This window comes from Saccopteryx leptura, chromosome 6, assembly GCF_036850995.1.
Source record: "Saccopteryx leptura isolate mSacLep1 chromosome 6, mSacLep1_pri_phased_curated, whole genome shotgun sequence".
In the NCBI taxonomy this organism is placed as follows: Eukaryota; Metazoa; Chordata; class Mammalia; order Chiroptera; family Emballonuridae; genus Saccopteryx; species Saccopteryx leptura.
Window position 1 is genome coordinate 134,298,300 of NC_089508.1, and position 20,600 is coordinate 134,318,899.

General features: G+C 42.9%; 1 protein-coding gene across 4 annotated transcripts in view; it reads right to left on the reverse strand.

The window, feature by feature from the left end:
- INSR (insulin receptor) overlaps nucleotides 1-20,600 on the reverse strand; it is a 211,052-nt gene that overhangs the window by 188,107 nt on the left and 2,345 nt on the right. For all 4 annotated transcript variants that reach the window (XM_066343396.1, XM_066343395.1, XM_066343393.1 and 1 more), the window contains exon 2: nucleotides 1,472-2,023. In XM_066343396.1, coding sequence (XP_066199493.1) covers nucleotides 1,472-2,023 — 552 coding nt within the window. The remainder of the gene's footprint in view (nucleotides 1-1,471; nucleotides 2,024-20,600) is intronic.

Genomic DNA, 20,600 nt, shown 5'->3' on the forward strand with positions numbered 1-20,600 from the left:
GAAATAGAAAAATTAGAAAAAAACATTTATTTTATTGACAGAAAGGGATTCTCTCTAAGTATAAAGTAACGTGAGAGGCATATGAAAATCCAGCTCTGAACTCAATAAACACTTTAAGCTTCTCTGACAACTGACATCTAGAGCATTTGAATAAAAATACGTAAAAACACAATTGGTAAAGGGTTAATAGCCTGCATCTATGAAAACCACATACAGATTAACATTTCAAAAACCACTAAGGCCCTAAAACATAAGTGGACAAACGATATGAACAGGAAGAGCGAGTCCAAAGGACAAACATGTTTTAAAAGGTTAAATCTTGATAGCATCAAAGAAATGCAAATAGAACAGTCACAACACATCAGCTCCTCCCTCCAATGAATTATGAAACATTTTTCAAACAACACTCAAAGCTGGCCAAGGTACCTCCTCTCAGCCATGCTACGAGGAGCACCCGCTGGTACAACATTTCCGGAGAGCCATTTGGCAATTGGGATCAAGAACCTTTGACCCAGAAATTTCACTTCTGGAAAAGCAAGGCTTAAAGAAACAAGTGCTCAATAAAGCTTTGACCCCAGAATGTTCATCCCCTATCTTGTGAAAACTGGAAAGCATCTAAATACCAAAAAGTCAGGAAAAGTGAAGTTAAGATTCAATAGAACCACTAGAACAGGGGTCCCCAAACTAAGGCCCGCGGGCCGCATGCGGCCCCCTGAGGCCATTTATCCGGCCCCCGCCGCACTTCCGGAAGGGGCACCTCTTTCATTGGTGGTCAGTGAGAGGAGCATAGTTCTCATTGAAATACTGGTCAGTTTGTTGATTTAAATTTACTTGTTCTTTATTTTAAATATTGTATTTCTTCCTGTTTTGTTTTTTTACTTTAAAATAAGATATGTGCAGTGTGCAGAGGGATTTGTTCATAGTTTTTTTTATAGTCTGGCCCTCCAACGGTCTCAGGGACAGTGAACTGGCCCCCTGTGTAAAAAGTTTGGGGACCCCTGCACTAGAAGGAAGTACCCTAGTAATTGTGGATAAGGATTGCTGTTTTGCTTTTTTTTCATTGTGCATTTCTTTTTCTAAATGTCTATCACAAACAATGTTGCTTATCAGATGAGAAGTAACTTTGATTTTTTTACAACCAAGTCTATACTCATCCACACCTTCCCCTCTCTCAAGCAAGAGGAATATTCAACTGTCAGGCACAGGAGTTGGAAAATCTCGCCCACCGCTTGGTTTTGTAAGTAAAGTATCCACATACAGCTAAGTACACTCCTTTATGTGTTGCCTGTGACTGCTTTCCCTCTTCCACAGCAATGCTGAGTAGAGACCATAGAGCCTGCAAAGTCTAAAGTATTTAATATCTGAGCCTTTGCAGAAAAGGTGTGCCACCTCCCAGTCTAGAGAATGCCTCCAGTTTCTCTAATGAACAAGACATGAAAAACAGCCTAGAACCCAGCACACCCTGGCGTACCTTTCTGGCAGTGGTTGTGAGTCCAACACCGCTCGATAAACTGCCCATTGATGACAGTGGCAGGGCAGTTCGTTTTGCCCTTTGCAGTGCCTGGACAGATGTCTCCACACTCTTCATTGTCGTCTTTGTTCATCAGGATGTAATTATCCTCCACTGAATCCAGGATGCGCGACCAGTCAATGGTAGCCAAGTAGCAGAGCTCATTGTTCTTCTCGATGCGAACAGACCCCCGGGTGATGTTCATCAGGTTGTAGAGGCCAAGTTCCTTCAGGTGAACCATCTCGAAAATAACCAGTGCGTAGTTGAAGAAGAGACGGGAGCCCCGGATGACCGTGAGGTTGGGGAACAGGTCCTTTAGGCTCTCTAGCCCATAGACCCGGAACAGCAGCAAGTAATCAGTGATCATGATGAGTTTGGGGAAACTGAGGTCTCGGAAATCCTCAGGCCTTGTTTTGAACATCAACAGTATCTGCAAATGTCCTTCAATGACCGAGCAGTTTGCCAGCTCATGCAGCCTTGTGAGGTTGTTCCGAATATCCATGCCAGGACACACTAGAAGTAAAAATATACAGAAAGCATGACAGGTGAGCCAACACGCGATGGATGGATTATAAGAATTAGTGGCAGCACCAGCTTTATGGGCATCTGATCTGAGTCCCAAACTTGCTCAGTAGGGTCCTGCCCTCGGCTTACTCCTCTTTCATCCATCTTCAAATCCTTATTTATGCAAGAAGCCCCATGTTTTCATTCTGCCCTGAGCCTACAATTCTATTGCCAACCCTGATTAGTGGCTTTTCCTGTAGTGTCTTTGTCTACATAATTACTAGCAAAACGCAAAGAAAATAACTCCTGTGGCAGTACTTGTTAGAAGCCTAATATCAGCACATGGAATATGATGTAATGGAGACACAGGGATGACAGGGGATTGATTAAGGTGGCAGGTGCAGAAGGGAAAAGAGGAGCCATCTCCACTGAGTCAGAGGTGAAGATACTCAGGAAGTGAATTTATAGAGATCAAGGTGTCCATAAGGAGAGCTGAATCTGCCTGTTAGTTTTCCCACCTGAACTTGCCTTCTTTCCAGGCAGGCAGCCAAGGCCTCATCACCTTTTACCTGGGAGTGGCAAGGGCTTCCCAGCAAACCTGGTCTCTCCTTCACAAATATCCAGTGTGCCCACTCTCCTGTAGGTGGTCCCTCCCAGGCTCTGACACCCTCCAAGGCTATCCATGACCTTGCACGTTCCTCCCTCAGCCTTCAAGTTTTCATCCCTCTCTACCCTGTGCCACACTAAACAACCTGCCCACCACTCTTACACAACTCCAAGGCTCTGGCGCCATCCTGCTCCCCCACCGTCCCCCACTGTTGGAACAAGACCTGTGAGTAAAATGATAATGCAAGTAGGCCCACAAGCAGTGCCTGGTATAGAGTAGATGCTTATTAATGTCAGCTATTTTGTTATTGTTTATTTCTCCCAAACATTATCAGTCTAGACTCTGTGCTTTCATTCCCCTAAACCAAGCATGGGCAGACACTTTTTATAAAGGCTCAGAAAATAAATATTTTCAGTTTTGCAGTCAGTCTGCATTGAGATTATTCCATTCTGCCATTATAGTGTGAAAGCAATCAGAGACAATATGTAAATGAGTGAAATGGGCTGTGTTCCAATAAAACTTTATTTACAAAAACAGACAGCAGGCCAGAGTTTGCCCTCGGGTTAGTTTGGCCACTCTTGCCCTAGTCCAATGTTGTCCAACAATTTTCTGTGATAATGGAAATATCCTGTATCTGCACTATCCAGACTGGAAGCCACCAGCCATTTGTGGCTCCCAAGCACTTGAAATGTGGCTAATAAGACAGATGAATTAATTATTTAACTTTACTTCAACTAATTTAAATCCAAATAAACACATGAGTCTAGGGCTACTGCATTGGACAGGGGAGCCCTAGCCCTGTTGGCTATCAAAGTCCTTTATACCTTAACTCCCTGTTTCTCAATCCAGCCAATCATCCTTCAAGATCCAGTTCAAATGCTACCTTCTCCAGGCAGCCTTCTCTGATTTCCTTTCCTCCACATATCTGTTTGAATCTTTCTCCTCTTCATGTGCCCTTTATACTTGAGTTAACATTCACCAGAATCAAACTCTTTAGAGAGCTTCTCCTTGCCAAGCCCCTCCCCACACACACAGCCTTCAGTACCTGGACTATCCAGCTCGGCACACAACCCTACTTACTGTACTCCAGGATACTAACCCTTCCTCTACTATCTTACAGGCAAACAGACTGTTCTAAAGAATGGTGGAAAGTCCTCCATAAAACGCCCCTAAGAATGACTGGCAAAAGAAGCACAAATAAGAAAGGAAATGGCCTAGCCAAAAGCTGGGGAAAACAAAGCAGCAATGTTCCTGGGTCATATTACAAACAGATTAGGCTAAATCACAAGAAAACACAAGCCCACTCCCTCCTTCCCTCACTAACAAGTTGGGAGGCAACTTGGAGAGGACAAGGACACAAGTTCCAGACCCACACACTCACACCACCCAAGCCTGATCTAAAGCTTCTTGTTACAGTAACATCAACAGCACCCACACACAGAGATCTCAGAGGTACTGAGCCATTGACACTTCTCAACCAGCCCCTTGTCCACCCACAGATGGGAAAATTGAACCTCTGTGAGACAAAGCCAATAACTTAAGTGCACACAGCCCACCACTGACAGGCATGGCTGCCAGATCTGGCAGAGAAGCGATGAGCACTTTCTTAGGATAAGTACAGTCCATGCAATGATTGGGATATACTTATCCTACAAAAATTATCATTATTTATCTGAAATTCAAATTTAACAGAATCAAAATCAGATATGCATATACATTCAAAGATTAACCAGCTGCTAGACATCAGGGAAATGCAAATCCAAACCACAATGAGATACCACTTCACCTCCAGTAAGATAACTAAAATAAAAAAGTTGGACAATAATAAAGGTTGACAAGAATGTAGAGAAATTGAAACCCTCATATATTACTAGTGGGAATGAAAACTGGTGTGACTGCTATGGAAAACAGTGTGCCAGTTGCTCAAAAGGTTAAGCATTTAAGCCCTGGCTGAGCGGCTCAGTGCATAAAGTGCTGTTCCAGCACACAGAGGCCATGGGTTGGATCCCCGGTCAGGGTACATGTGAGAAGCAATCAATGAGTGCACAACTGAATGGAACAACTACGAGGAACAACAAGTTGATGCTTCTCTCCCCTCCCCATTGGTCTTTCTCTGTCTCTCTCTCTTTCAAATCAATGAAAAACAATTTTTTAAAAACAGGTGAAGCAATTAGTTACCATATGACCCAGCAATTCCACTCCTAGGCATATGCCCAAAAGAAATGAAAACATCCACACAGAAACTTGTATACAAATGCCTGTAGTAATATTATTTATAATAGCCAAAAAGTGGAAGCAACCCAAATATCTATGAACTGGTGAATGAATAAACAAAATGTAGTCCATCCATACAGTGTAAGATTATTCAGCCACAACAAGGAATGAAGCAGGCACTCACTTTAACAATGGATGAACCCTGGAAACATGATGCTCAGTGAAAGAATCCACTCACAAAAGACCACAATGGACATATAAATGAAATGTCCAGAACAGGCAATCCACAGAGACAGAAACAGATTGGTGGTTTCAAGGCGACTGGGGAATGACAGCTAGAAGATGAGATTTCTTTTGGAAGAGATGAAAATGTTCTAAAATGGACTGTATTGATGGTTGCACAACTCTATGAATATACTTAGAACCAATGAATTGTAAACTTTATTTTTTTTTAATATTTTTATTAAGTGAGAGGCAAGGAGGCAGAGAGACAGATTGCCACATGGGCCCCAACCGGGATTCACCAGGCAAGACCCTTCCAGGCAATGTTTGGCCCTTCAGGGACCACTGCTCCATTGCTCAGCAACTGCACTATTTTAGCATCTGAGGTGAGGCCATGGAGGCATCCTCAGTGCCCGGAGCCAACTCGCTCAAACAGTTTGAGCCATGGCTGTGGGAGAGGAAGAGAGAGAGAGAAAGAGAGAGATGGAGAAAAGGAAAGAGGAAGGTATGTTGAAGCAGATGGTCGCTTCTCCTGTGTGCCCTCACTGGGAATCAAATCCAAGACTTCCACATGCCACACCAACACTCTACCACTGAGCCAACCAGCCAAGGTAAACTTTAAATGGCTGTAAATTTTAAATGGTTGAATTGCATGTTATTAAATTATAGTTCAATAAAGTTGATATAAAAATGATTAAATGGGACCTAGAAATAACACAACTGAAAACTGGAGGCAGACAACACCACGCCTAGACTCAACCAACTCTACAAACAAAACACCAACAATGAGAAGACAAAAAAGTGCAATCCAAGTGAAACCACAAGAGAATCCTTCAGGAGATGAACTGAGTGATATGGAAATAATCAAACTTCCAGATGCGGAGTTCAAAATAATGATTGTAAGGATGCTTAGGGATCTTAGAACAACAATGGATGGTCATTATGAACACCTAAATAAAGAAATAGCAAGTATAAAAAAGAATCAGTTGGAGATGACAAATACAATACCAGAAATAAAGACCACAATGAAAGGAATTAAAAACAAGATAGACAGAGCTAAGGATCGAATCAGCAAGTTGGAAGACAACTGGAATGAAGGCATGAAAGCAGAGAAGAAAAAAGAAAAGAGACTCAAAAAGTCTGAGGAAACTCTTAGAGAACTCTGTGACAACATGAAGAGAAATAACATCCGCATCATAGGGGTTCCTAAAGAAGACGAGAAAGAACAAGGGATAGAGACTTTGGTCAATCCTATCATAGCTGAAAACTTCCTATATTAATGCAGGAGAAACTCTCACAAGTTCAAGAAGCACAGAGGACTCCATTAAAGAGAAACCCAAAGAAACCTACACCAAGACACATCATAATTAAAATACCAAAGCTAAGCGATAAAGACAAAATATTAAAAGCTGCTAGAGAAAAAAAAAGCTATCACCTACAAAGGAGCTCCCATAAGGATGACATCCGACTTCTCAACAGAAACACTTGAGGCCAGAAGGGAATGGCAAGAAATATTCAAAGTAATGCAGAACAAGAACCTACAACCAATACTTTATCCAGCAAGGCTATCATTTAAAATTGAAGGAGAAATAAAAAGTTTCCCAGACAAAACAAAAACTCAAGGAATTCATTACAACCAAACCAATGCTGCAGGAAATGTTAAGGGGCCTGTTGTAAACAGATCAATGTGGGAAAAGAATATAGCAAAAAAGGAATACAGCTTTAAAGAATAAAATGGCAATAAACAACTACATATCAATAATAACCATAAATGTAAATGAATTAAATGATCCAATCAAAAGACATAGGGTAGCTGCATGGATAAGAACACAGGACCCGTACATATGCTGTCTACAAGAGACACGCCTTAGAACAAAAGATACACATAGATTGAAGGTAAAAGGATGGAAAAAAACATTTCATGCAAATGAAAATGAAAAAAAAGCTTGGGTAGCAATACTTATATCAGACAAATTGGACTTTAAAACAAAGGCTATAGTAAGAGATAAAGAAGGCCACTACATAATGATAAAGGGAGTAATCCAACAGGAAGATATAACTATTATAAATATCTACGCACCTAATATAGGAGCACCTAAATATATAAAGTAGACCTTTATGGATTTAAAGGGCGAGATCAACAGCAATACTATAATAGTAGGGGATTTCAATACCCCACTAACATCACTAGATAGATCCTCAAGAAAGAAAATTAACAAAGAAACAGCAGACTTATTGGACACACTAGATCAACTCGATTTAATAGATATCTTCAGAACCTTTCACCCGTAAGCAGCAGAATATACATTCTTTTCAAGTGCCCATGGTACATTCTCTAGGATAGACCACATGTTAGGGCACAAAAGCGGTCTCAACAAATTTAAGAAGATTGAAATCATATCAAGCACTTTCTCCGATCACAACAGCATGAAACTAGAAATGAACCACAACAGAAAAGCTCAAAAATTCTCAAACACATAGAAACTAAATAGCAGGTTGTTAAATAATGAATGGATTAAGAATGAGATCAAAGAAGAAATAAAAAAATTCCTAGAAACGAATGACAATGAGCATACAACTCAAAATTTATGGGACACAGCAAAAGCAGTACTGAGAGGGAAGTTCCTAGCACTACAGGCACACTTTAAGAAGCTAGAAAAAGCTCAAATAAACAACTTAACCCTGCATCTAAAAGAACTAGAAAAAGAACAGCAAGTAAAGCCCAAATGTAGTAGAAGGAAGGAAATAATAAAGATCAGAGCAGAAATAAATGACATATAGAGGCTAAAGAAACAATACAGAGGATCAATGAAACTAGGAGCTGGTTCTTTGAAAAGGTAAACAAGATTGACGAACTTTTAACTAGACTCACCAAGAAAAAGAGAGAGAGGACTCAAATAAAATTAGAAATGAGAGTGGAGAAATAACAACTGACACAACAGAAATACAAAATATTGTAAGAAAATACTATGAAGAACTGTATGCCAAAAAACTAGACAATCTAGATGAAATGGACAAATTCCTTGAAACATACAATCTTCCAAAAATCAATCTGGAAGAATCAGAAAACCTAATCAGACCAATTATAACAAATGAGGTCGAAAAAGTTATCAAAAAACTCCCAACAAAGAAAAGTCTGGGGCCTGATGGCTTCACAACTGAATTCTACCAAATATTCAAAGAAGAACTAACTCCTATCCTTCTCAAACTATTTCAAAAAATTCAAGAGGAAAGAAGACTTCCAAACTCCTTTTATGAGGCGAGCATAATTCTGATTTTAAAACCATGCAAAAACAACACAAAGAAAGAAAATTATAGGCCAATATCTCTGATGAATATAGATGCTAAAATCCTCAACAAAATATTAGGAAACCGGATCCAACAATATATGGAAAAAAATCATACACCATGATCAAGTGGGAGGCATATTCTGGGGAGGCAAGGCTGGTACAATATTTGTAAATCAATCAATGTGATTCATCACATAAACAAAAAGAAGGAGAAAAACCATATGATAATTTCAATAGATGCAGAAAAAGCATTTGATAAAATCCAGCACCCATTCATGATCAAAACTCTCAGCAAAGTGGGAATACAGGGAACATACCTCAACATGATAAAAGCCATCTATGAGAAACCCACAGCCAACATCATACTCAATGGGCAAAAATTAAAAGCAATACCCTTAAGATCAGGAACAAGGCAGGGGTGCCCCCTTTCACCACTCTTATTTAACATAGTCCTGGAAGTCCTAGCCACACAATCAGACAAGAAGAAGAAATAAAAGGCATTCAAGTTGGAAAAGAAGAAGTAAAACTATCATTGTTTGCAGATGATATAATATTGTATATAGAAAACCCTAAAGTCTCAGTCAAAAAACTACTGGACCTGATAAATGAATTCAACAAAGTGGCAGGATATAAAATCAATACTCAGAAATCAGAGGCATTTTTATACACTAACAATGAACAGTCAGAAAGAGAAATTAAGGAAACAATCCCCTTCACTATTACAACCAAAAAAATAAAGTACCTAGGAGTAAACTTAACCAAGGAGACTAAAGACTTGTATTCGGAAAATTACAAAGCATTGATAAAAGAAATCAAGGAAGATACAAACAAGTGGAAGCATATACCATGCTCATGGTTAGGAAGAATAAACATCATTAAAATGTCTATATTACCCAAAGCAATCTATAAATTCAATGCAATACCAATTAAAATACCAATGACATACTTCAAAGATATAGATCACATATTCCAAAAATTTATGCAGAACCAAAAGAGAACACGAATAGCCTCAGCAATCTTGGAAAAGAAGAATAAAGTGGGAGGTATCACACTTCCTGACATCAAGTTATACTACAAGGCCATTGTACTCAAAACAGCCTGGTACTGGCATAAGAACAGGCATATAGATCAATGGAACAGAACAGAGAACCCAGAAATAAACCCACAGCTCTATGGACAACTGATATTTGACAAAGGAGGTAAGGAAATACAATGGAGTAAAGATAGCCTCTTTAACAAATGGTGTTGGGAAAATTGGACAGCTACCGGCAAAAAAATGAAACTAGATCACCGGCTTACACCACTCACAAAAATAAACTCAAAATGGATAAAAGACTTAAATGTAGGCCGTGAAACCATAAGCATCTTAGAAGAAAACATAGGCAGTACGCTCTCTGACATCTCTCGGAGCAATATATTTGCTGATTTATCTCCACAGGGAAGTGAAATAAAAGACAGGATAAACAAATGGGACTATATCAAACTAAAAAGCTTTTGCACAGCTAAAGACAATAAGAACAGAATAAAAAGTCAAACTACACAATGGGAGAATATATTTGACAATACGTCTGATAAGGGGTTAATAACCAAAATTTATAAATAACTTGTAAATCTCAACACCAGGAAGACAAACAATCCAATCAAAAATGGGAGGCCCTGGCCGGTTGGCTCAGCGGTAGAGCGTCAGCCTGGCATGCGGGGTACCCGCACATAGGAGAAGCGCCCATTTGCTTCTCCACCCCACCCCTCCTTCCTCTCTGTCTCTCTCTTCCCCTCCCGCAGCCAGGGCTCCATTGGAGCAAAGATGGCCCGGGCGCTGGGGATGGCTCCTTGGCCTCTGCCCCAGGCGCTAGAGTGGCTCTGGTCGCCGCAGAGCGACGCCCCGAGGGGCAGAGCATCACCCCCTGGTGGGCAGAGCGTTGCCCCTGGTGGGCGTGCTGGGTGGATCCCGGTCGGGCGCACGCGGGAGTCTGTCTGACTGTCTCTCCCCGTTTCCAGCTTCAGAAAAAAAAAAAAAAAATGGGATAAAGAAATGAATAGACACTTCTCCAACGAGGACATACAGATGGCCAATAGGCGGATGAAAAAATGCTCAACATCTTAATCATTAGAGAAATGCAAATTAAAACCACAATGAGATATCACCTCACACCAGCCAGAATGCCGCTCATCAACAAAACAACACAGAATAAGTGCTGGTGAGGATGTGGAGAAAAGGGAACCCTCCTGCACTGCTGGTGGGAATGCAGACTTGTGCAGCCACTGTGGAAAACAGTATGGAAATTCCTCAAAAAACTGAAAATCGAACTGCCTTTTGACCCAGCTATCTCACTCTTAGGAATATACCCTAAGAACACCATAGAACGGCTCCAAAAGGAGAAATGCACCCGCATGTTTGTGGCAGCATTGTTCACAATAGCGAAGATCTGGAAACAGCCCAAGTGTCTGTCAGAGGACGAGTGGATTAAAAAGCTTTGATACATATATACTATGGAATACTACTCAGCCATAAGAAATGATGACATCGGATCATTTACAATAACATGGATGGACCTTGATACCATTATACAGAGTGAAATAAATCAGAAAAAACTAAGAACTATATGAATCCATACATAGATGGAACATAAAAATGAGACTCAGAGACATAAACAAGAATGTGATGGCAACAGGGGTGGGGGAGTGGGGGGAGGGGGGATGGGGCGAGGAAGGAGAGAGGGGGTGGGGGAGGGGAGGGGCACAAAGAAAACCAGATAGAAGGTGACAGAAGACAATTTGACTTTGGGGGAGGGGTATACAGCACAATCAAATGTCAAAATAATCTGGAGATGTTTTCTCTCAACATATGTACTCTGATTTATCAATGTCATTGCATTAAATTTAATTTAAAAAGAAATAAATAAAAATGATTAAATGACTATAATATAAGGGACAATAAAAAATTGCTTTTTAATATTTCCAATGATTCTAAATCAACTCATTAAAGCTATATGTGTCCCTATTAGTTTAAGACAATAGACAAATTTATTGTTGTGACAGAAATTATCCAGAAGATGTCAGAAATATCCCAGAAATAGATAATAGATGTAGGGCCTTTGCTGGCTTTTTTTTTTTTTTTTTTTTTTTTGTATTTTTCTGAAGCTGGAAATGGGGAGAGACAGTCAGACTCCCGCATGCGCCCGACCGGGATCCACCGGCACGCCCACCAGGGGCGATGCTCTGCCCCTCCAGGGCGTTGCTCTGCCGCTACCAGAGCCACTCTAGCACCTGGGGCAGAGGCCAAGGAGCCATCCCCAGCGCCCGGGCCATCTTTGCTCCAATGGAGCCTTTGCTGCGGGAGGGGAAGAGAGAGACAGAGAGGAAGGAGGGGAGGGTGGGGGGTGGAGAAGCAAATGGGCGCTTCTCCTATGTGCCCTGGCCGGGAATCGAACCCGGGTCCCCTGCACGCCAGGCCGACGCTCTACCGCTGAGCCAACCAGCCAGGGCTTTGCTGGCTTTTAATGCCTCTGGTCAGAAACCAAGGATGTTTCAAGTTATTTATTTATTTTTTTTTGTATTTTTCTGAAGCTGGAAACAGGGAGAGACAGTCAGACAGACTCCCGCATGCGCCCGAGTGGGTTCACCCGGTGCGCCCGCCAGGGGCGACACTCTGCCCACCAGGGGCGACGCTCTGCCCACCAGGGGGCGATGCTCTGCCCCTCCGGGGCGTCGCTCTGCTAGAGCCACTCTAGCGCCTGGGGCAGAGGCCAAGGAGCCATCCCCAGTGCCCCGGCCATCTTTGCTCCAATGGAGCCCTGGCTGCGGGAGGCGAAGAGAGAGACAGAGAGGAAGGGGGGGGAGGGTGTGGAGAAGCAAATGGGTGCTTCTCCTATGTGCCCTGGCCGGGAATCGAACCCGGGTCCCCCGCATGCCAGGCTGACGCTCTACCGCTGTACAAGTTCTTAATAAATGGCACCTGTCTAATCCCCACTCTACACACAGGTAGGAAAGGACAATGAGAAGCAGGAGGGGGAAGGGACCCTGGTGATGGCTAATATTTTCTGAGCACCTTCTATGTAAAGTACTTTAATCATGCTATGAAGCACATGATCTCTCACTGAATTCTAAAAATCATCTCCAAAGGAAGTTCCTTTTTCACACAGACTCACACAAGCTGTTCTGAAGTGGCGCCTTTAGGATTGCAATCCTGCAATTAAATGCGAAGTCTGTGCTGTAACTGCTCTTACAGGCTTACCATGTTTGTTTATTTTTTTCAAAAATATGCCTAATGAAGAAGTAAGTGACTTGGACTTAAGGAAACAATGGAACAGTTGTCATGCAGTGCATAACTGGAGAAAGCTCAAAAAAAACATTTTCTTCATTCACTTCTTCAGCAAATATCTGCTGATGACCCGTTCTGTGCCAATCACTATTCCAGGTACTGGAAGATGCTGCCCTGAATCTCACAGGCTGGAAGTCGCTATTAACTATCCAAATCAACTTAAAATAAAACTGAAGGCGATACCATCGAGGAAAGCTCCATGTGCTAGAAGAGATCATAAAAATGAGCTATTCATCTCAGTCTGGGAAAATCAAGGAGGGCTTCCCAGAGGAGGTGACACAGGACTGAAACCTAAACAAACAGTACATTAAGAATTATTCAGTTCTGCCCACTTTATTGGAAGGTGAAGGGCAATGGCAGATCATAGGTCATCGCTCTGGATGACCAGGTTGTGTAGGATCTAGAGCAGCACTATCAAATGTAGAAATGTAATGTGAGCTTCAAATGGCATTTTATTTATTTATTTACTTACTTACTTATTTATTTTTGTATTTTTCTGAAGTGAGAAGCCGGAAGGCAGAGAGACAGACTCCCACATGTGCCTGAACGGGATCCACCCTGCAAGCCCACTAGAGGGCAATGCTCTGCCCATCTGAGGCCACTGCTCTGTGTAACAGGAGCTATTCTAGCACCTGAGGCGGAGGCCATGGAGCCATCCTCAGCGCCTGGGCCAACTTTGCTCCAATGGAGCCCAGGCTGCGGGAGGTGAAGAGAGAGAGATAGAGAGAAAAGAGAGGAGGAATGGTGGAGAAGCAGATGGGCACTTCTCTTGTGTGCCCTGGCCGGGAACCAAACCCAGGACTTCTCTACACACCGGGCTGATGCTCTACTGCTGCAAATGGCATTTTAAAATTTCTCAAAAAGGTAAAAAAACAAACATGAAATTCAATATATTTTATTTACTCCAGCCTATCCAAAAACTTCACTTCAACATGTAAGCAATACTAAAAAATTTTAATGAGATACTCTACAGAATTTTTTTCACACTGTGCCTCTGAAATGCCATTGTATTTTACAAATGCATCATGTTTCAATTCAGATGCTAAATTTTTATCATAAATACTTGATCTGTATAGGTAAATTTCATAAAGTGAATCATTGAAAATGTAGGTTCATATCCCCAAGTTGTTTCAAACATACAAGAGTTTTCCAATAAGAGAATCAAGTATTGATTTTTTAAAATTTAAATAAACTAAAGTTAAATAAAATAAAAATTCAGCCACACTGGCCATAATTTCAAGAGCCCTAGTGTGGACAGCGGTACCATACTGGACAGTACAGAGCCAGAACAGTATCTCATCAACAGAGTCTGCTCTGCTGGACTGTGCTGGTCTGTATTTCCACCCTGGCCAAAGGAATCTGAGAACTTTCCAGAAAAGAAGACTGACATAACAGCTGTCTTGGAAACTGTCCCCTTTCCCGTTTTTCTCTCCACCATGAAAGCAGGCAGAGTAGGTAGAAGATTTTGAAATCCAATACAATGCTAAGAATTCTTTTTTTTTAAGTGAGAGGCGGGGAGATAAGACAAACTCCCGCATGCACCCTCAACCAAGATCCACCCGGCAACCCCATTTGGGGCCAGTGCTCGAATCAACCAAGTTATTTTTAGTGCCTGAGGCTGACATGTGACCAACTAAGCCATCCTCAGTGCCCAGGGCACGGCTCAAACCAATCAAGCCACTGGCTGTGGGAGGGGAGGAGGGAGAGAAGAGGCAAAGGAAAAGGCAGAGAAACAGGTGGTCACTTCTCCTATGTGCCCTGAGAATCAAACCCAGGATGTCCGACTGCCCACTGGCACTATCCACTGAGCCAAGCAGCGAGGGCCATGATGCTAAGAATTTTACACTTTCTTTCAATTGTGAATGTACTCATTTCTTAGAATCAGCATTCTTAAAATGCTCCCCAGTGACCTACTCTGGAGTCACATGCTCCTCTCTTAACACTGCTCCCTCCAAAGTTCAGGGGTTCAGGGGTTGGCCCACCACCCGTACCAATTTGGGGGCATAATAGATACCCCAAGAGAGAACCTGGCTTCCCATCCACGTATTGGCACCTGCCAGATGTGTGATCTGGGTCACATCCTCAATTGCTGTATGCCTCAGTTTCCTCACCTGTAAACAATGACAATGGCTATGAAGGGTAAAAGAGAAGTGAGGTCTGGCCACATACATGAGTTTGTTCTCCCCTCCGACCTACATGGAACCAACTCCCAGATTTATTACCTTTAGAAATTAAATACATTGCATTGTCAGATACCCTTAAGATTCTCTGCCTGCCCATAAGACTGGCTCTTAGAATTGACTTCTACAAACAGTTCAGGGAGCTAGTCAGCCATGTGAAAATCTCTCCTTTATTCATTCAACAAATGTTTGCTGGGCACCATGCTAGGCACGAGGACTGTCAAGATAGAGAAGGTAGAAGCCTTGCAGCCACTAAAGATGCCTGTTCTGTAAATCTACTGCAGGCGGACATGCAACATGAGCCTTGTGCTGGGTCATTCACCCAGCATGGTCCATATGGCCTAAGACTGAAACAACAAAGCTGTCCATCAAAAAAGGACTGGTTAAATCAATTTTGATCCATCTACATGATACAGCGAGGTTCTCACAGTGGGGTCCCTGGACCAGCAGCATTAGCATCATCTGACAACCTGTTAGACGTGCAAATTCTCTGGCCTCACTCCAGACCTCCTAGATCAGAAACTATGGGGGTGTGGGGCCCAGGGATCTGCATTTCACCACATCGGTGCTCCAGGTGATCTTAAAGCATGCTCCAGTCTGAGAACCAATAATAGAATGCAGGGGTCAGCAAACTTTTCCTATAAAGGGCCAAATAGCAAAATTTTTTGGTTTTGTAAACAATACAGTCTCAGTCACTACTGAACTCTGTCTTTGTAGGGCTAAAACCATGACAATATGTGGCATGGTTGTGCTCCAATTAAACTTTATTTAGAGACATGAAATTCCTATTTCACATAATTTACATGCGTCATAAAATCATAATCAAAGTTTTTGTTCAACCACTTAAAAATGAAAACACCATTCTCAGCTCAGGGGCTGTACAAGAGCAGGTGGTGTGCCACCTCCAGCCCATAGGCTGTACTTGCCACCCTGTGAGGGAACGGAACACGACACAGCTGTAAAGAAAGACCAAGGAAGCTCCTTATGGGTAATGCAAGAAAATCTCATCTTAATAATAAAGAACAAGATCATCAGTCTGTGTGATATGCTATTACATATGTGGAAATACAGATACATGCCAGCTTATGTATGCAAACACTAGTCTCCAGAAGGCTAACATGTACTAGAAAAGATAACTGCAAATGGCTGCCTCTGGGGAGAGGAAATGAATTGTCAGGGGACCAGTAGGGTCCTGGAACACACCTCCAATGGGCAGCCCAGTGTTTATGGGAACCCAGAGAGGTATGCCCAGTCTGTGCTGGAAGGGAATAAGAAGGGGTGGATGATGCAGCCAGGGAGGAATGGAAGAAGACTTCTCACCAGCTTCTGTGAGAAAGAAGCAGGAGGCTGTGGACAAAAAGGGGGAAGAAGGATTGTTGGGGGACAGAAGACTCAAGCAAAAATGCAGAGACATACAGAACAGGAAACCCCAGGAACTACAGCCACGTGCTTCGGGAAGTGAGACTCCATCCAGCTGCGGCCAGACTCAGAAGCCAGGGGAAGGGACCTTGCTGGAAGCTAGGGAAGGACCCCAGGAGATAGGAATATCGTGCTGGCAGTAGAGTGGAGAAGGAATAGAATGGGGCATGCTGGAACCACCGCTACCTACACCCTGGCCTAGGCGCTCTACCTCGGGGTGGGTACAAGAAGAGGAGCAAGACCATGGAGAGGCTGAGGCACTAGACTCAACAGGACTTGATCCCAGCAGGTGGAGGAGAGGAAGGAGAAGTAAGTGAGGTCATTAATGAACCTGGAGAAGAGAGACTGAGGAACCTTGGGGTGGCGAGGACAACAGGCTCAGTTTGGGGGCATGCTGAATGTGTGAGGGCTTTGGGGTGCTAGGGGATGTGGGACGTTGGGAAGGTGTGGGTCTGGAGCATGGAGAAAGGGGTGAGTGAGTGCTGGTGGAAGCGGTGACAACATATGACATAACCAGGAAGAGACAGAGCAACTGAGAGGAGAAAACGATGAATGGGGCGTTGGGAGCACAATATTTAGGGATAGGGAAATAAAGAAGGAATTCAAGACCTGCCGTCACCCTGACACCAACACCTCCTATATCTGAAAACTCTGGAAAACCTAGGGGTACCTAAGCTATCCCTCCACTCAATACCATAGTTTTATAACCCTGACCCATACACACCATGTTACAGGGTCATAGGGGCGCCCGAGCTGTCTCGGGATCCACCTCCTCCTTTGCCCATGAGGATGCAGTGTGCCAGAGGAGACAGGAGAGAAAGCCAGGAGAAGTGAGCAGCAGGTGACTTCAAGACAAAGACCTGGGTGTAACAAGAAAGGAACATCTCGGAATCTCAGAACACATCCTCAGGAGGACATGTCTTTGAAAAGAGATCGGCAATAAGGAATCCTGGAAAGGTCCTCAGAAAACAGTGTGGCCCTACTATCTTTATCCCTTTGTGTCCAACCACTACCTTCTCCCACCCTGATAAAGAATGCCATCTTTTGGAAAGTACCGATGCTTACCACATTCCCGCAAAGGCATTGAAGAGTAGCGAGCATATCCTGGGAACACAAAACACAGATGACTTTAGAGCATGAGGTAATACCACACCCTTAGGAAAATGGAAGAAAAACCCAGATTTGACATTTAATTTTAATCCTCACAAGCTTGCCTTTAGCTCCAACTGGAACTCATACCCTGTAAGCATTTGGCAACACAGAACAGGAAAACTTGCTCTGTTGGAAATAAAATACGTTTCCAATACTCTGAAAGCCACTGAGGCGCCACCCCCAACAACAAAGACCAGGTCTAGGGAACACAGGGAGGCCCTCCTTGAAACACCTGTTTCATACACATTATTGGCTCAGCACTAAGCACTGTATGTACCTCATCTGAGCAAGGCTTAACCAACACGTGCATTTCTTCATGTGGCACAGTTCTCAGGACTACAACACTAGAGAGCAAGCACTTCAGTCCTGTGCATGGAGGCCAATTTATACAACAAAGTCACCAAAAAAAAAAAGAAAGCACAAATATGCGGAAAACATAGCAGTCAATATATCACTAACAGGGCACTTGTTTTAATTCTTAAGGACTGTATACACCGCACGAGGAGGGCTGAAATAAGAAGGCCAGCACTGCCACGGTTGATCTCAGCTGGAACTATCAAGTCAAATTTGTCACTGCTCCACCTGTGTCTGGGAGTAGACCACAGTGGTGCTCTGAATACTGATCACAGAGTTACAAATAAGTTCTAACAAATAGGTGAACTCACAAATACGGAATCTAGGCATAATGAGGATCTTCTGAGTACTTAAATAAATTATTCAACTTTAAGAATATTAATCCAATTATAAGATATTTTTAAAGTCTGGAAAGAACCAGGTATGCACAGATCGGTGTTGCCAGGAGTGAAGGGCAAGGTATGGGGGCTGTGTAATAAGAAAACGGTGGCCCAAGGGAGAGTGGGCAGTGATGGAGAGATTGTTGTGTATCCCGATTGTGGGGATAGCCACACAACTGTATGCATGGGTTAAAATTTAAAACTGCACCAAAAAAAGAAAGAGTCAGAGAGAGAGAGAAAGTCAATTTTACTGTGTGGTTTAAAAAAATTTAAAAGATACATGTAAAACGAATAACTTATTTTTTCCTCTCTATACTTTTAAATTTTTTTGCACTGAAAATGTTTTACTTATTATCATTCTAATTTTAGAAAACAAAATACAATCCAGCTGCAAAATATAAAGCAAACCACCCCTGACTTACTTTTTTTATTTTTTATTTTTAGAAGGGGGAGGAAACATCCACCTGCCACTCCACCCATTTATGCATTCATTGGTTGACTCTTATGCATGCCCTGACCAGGGGATCGAACCTACAACCTTAGAGTATCTGGACAATGCTCCAACCAGCTGAACTACTGGACAGGGCCCCTGAGTTACTCTTCATAGAAATGAACACAAGGGTCTTGAGAGAAAACCTCATAGCAGATAACACTTTCTGTTGGGCCCTACAGACAGAGCCAATGACACAGAATCTCCTTCAATGCCAAGCTGACTTGAAATAAATACATCTTAAGATCACACCCACACAACTAATAAGGGAACATCCCTGTTATTTTCTCACCACCAGAATCCATATATTCAGCACAATATATGCATAAATTTCTTTAATAGGGCTTGCTCTGTAAAGAAAGAAACACAGCATCCCTGGGCATGTCATTTACCTTGATTCATTCAAGTTGTACCAGGGACTACAGTCGCCATGATCCTCTAGGCCCTAGGGTGAGCAAACTTTCTCTGCAAAGGGCCAAAGAGTAAGCATTTTTGCAGGCCAGGCAATCACAATATCTTCTGTGTTGGAGAACAAAAGCAGCCAAAGGTGAGGCATAAATGAATCAGTGTGGCTGCTTCCAATATTTAAAAAACAGGCATGGGTGGCAGGATTTGGCCCTATGGTTTCAGTTTGCTGGCTCCTATTTTAGATGAAGGAGTTTGACTATATACACATAAAAAAAAGTGTACTCAGAGAGGGTCAGGGTAGGGAGTGGCCCACAACAAAGAGAGTGCTAACATCTCAGCCCAAGAAGGGAACAGAAGAGGGGAAGAGACAGGACCAGGAAAAGCCAATCACAGGTGAAAACTTGCCAGGAGTCTGTGCCTTCCAGGAGGGAGTGGGCAGTGGCAAACACAGAGAGGTCAACTGGGGTGAGGCTGCAGGAAACAAAATTGGGAGGTGGGGAATTATCATCTCTAGAGCCATCAGCAAAGCAATGAAGACACAAGCCAGATGCCACAGGCAAAACAGTGGGTGAAAGGTTATACTGTGATTGTGGTGAGGAATGGGGGTGGGGTGGCATGAGGTGAGGTGGGGTGCGGTGGGGAGCAAGGCTAGAGGTGGGTGGTGGGTAATGGGGTTCTGGGGAAAGAGTAGGGCTCCTGGGCAGATGGAGATCCCTGAACAAACAGGAGAGAGAACAGGGACCCTGATGGGTGAGTGCACTAAGTGAGAAAAAAAAAATTATCTCCCCAAATGCAGTGGCTCTCAATTGGAGACAATGTCTGGAGACACTTTTGGTTGTCATGACTTAGAGAGGGGAGGTGCTACTAGCATCTAGTGGGTAGCGACAAAGGATGCTGTTCAACATCTTACAACACACAAGACAGCTCCCATAGCCAAGTGTCAAAATCACTGAGATTGAGAGTATGTGCTTTAATCAAATAAGAATGGAAGTCAGTGATTGACTGACTATTTTTTGCTACTATTGTTAGTTCAGTATTGTTTGGAAAATAAATGGAATACTAATGAGAGTATAAGAATAGACGCTGAATCAAGAAAAACTACACTGGGCCCTGGCCAGTTGGCTCAGTGGTAGAGTGTCCGTCCGGCGTGTGGAAGTCTCTGGTTCAATTCCCAGTCAGGGCACACAGGAGAAATGCCCATCTGCTTCTCCACCCTTCCCCCTCTCCTGTCTCTCTGTCTCTCTCTTCCCCTCCCACAGCCAAGGCTCCACTAGAGCAAAGCTGGCCTGGGCGCTGAGGATGGCTCCATGGCCTCTGCCTCAGGCACTAGAATGGCTCTGGTTGCAAAGGAGCAATGCACCCTAGTGGGCATGCCAGGTGGACCCCAGGCCGGCTCATGCGGGAGTCTGTCTCTCTGCCTCCCTGCTTCTCACTTCAGAAAGATACCAAAAAAAAAAAAAAAAAGAAAGAAAAAGAAAAACTACACTGCTCACAAAAAATAGGGGATATTTTATCGTTTCATATTCATTTTGAAATATCCCTTAATTTT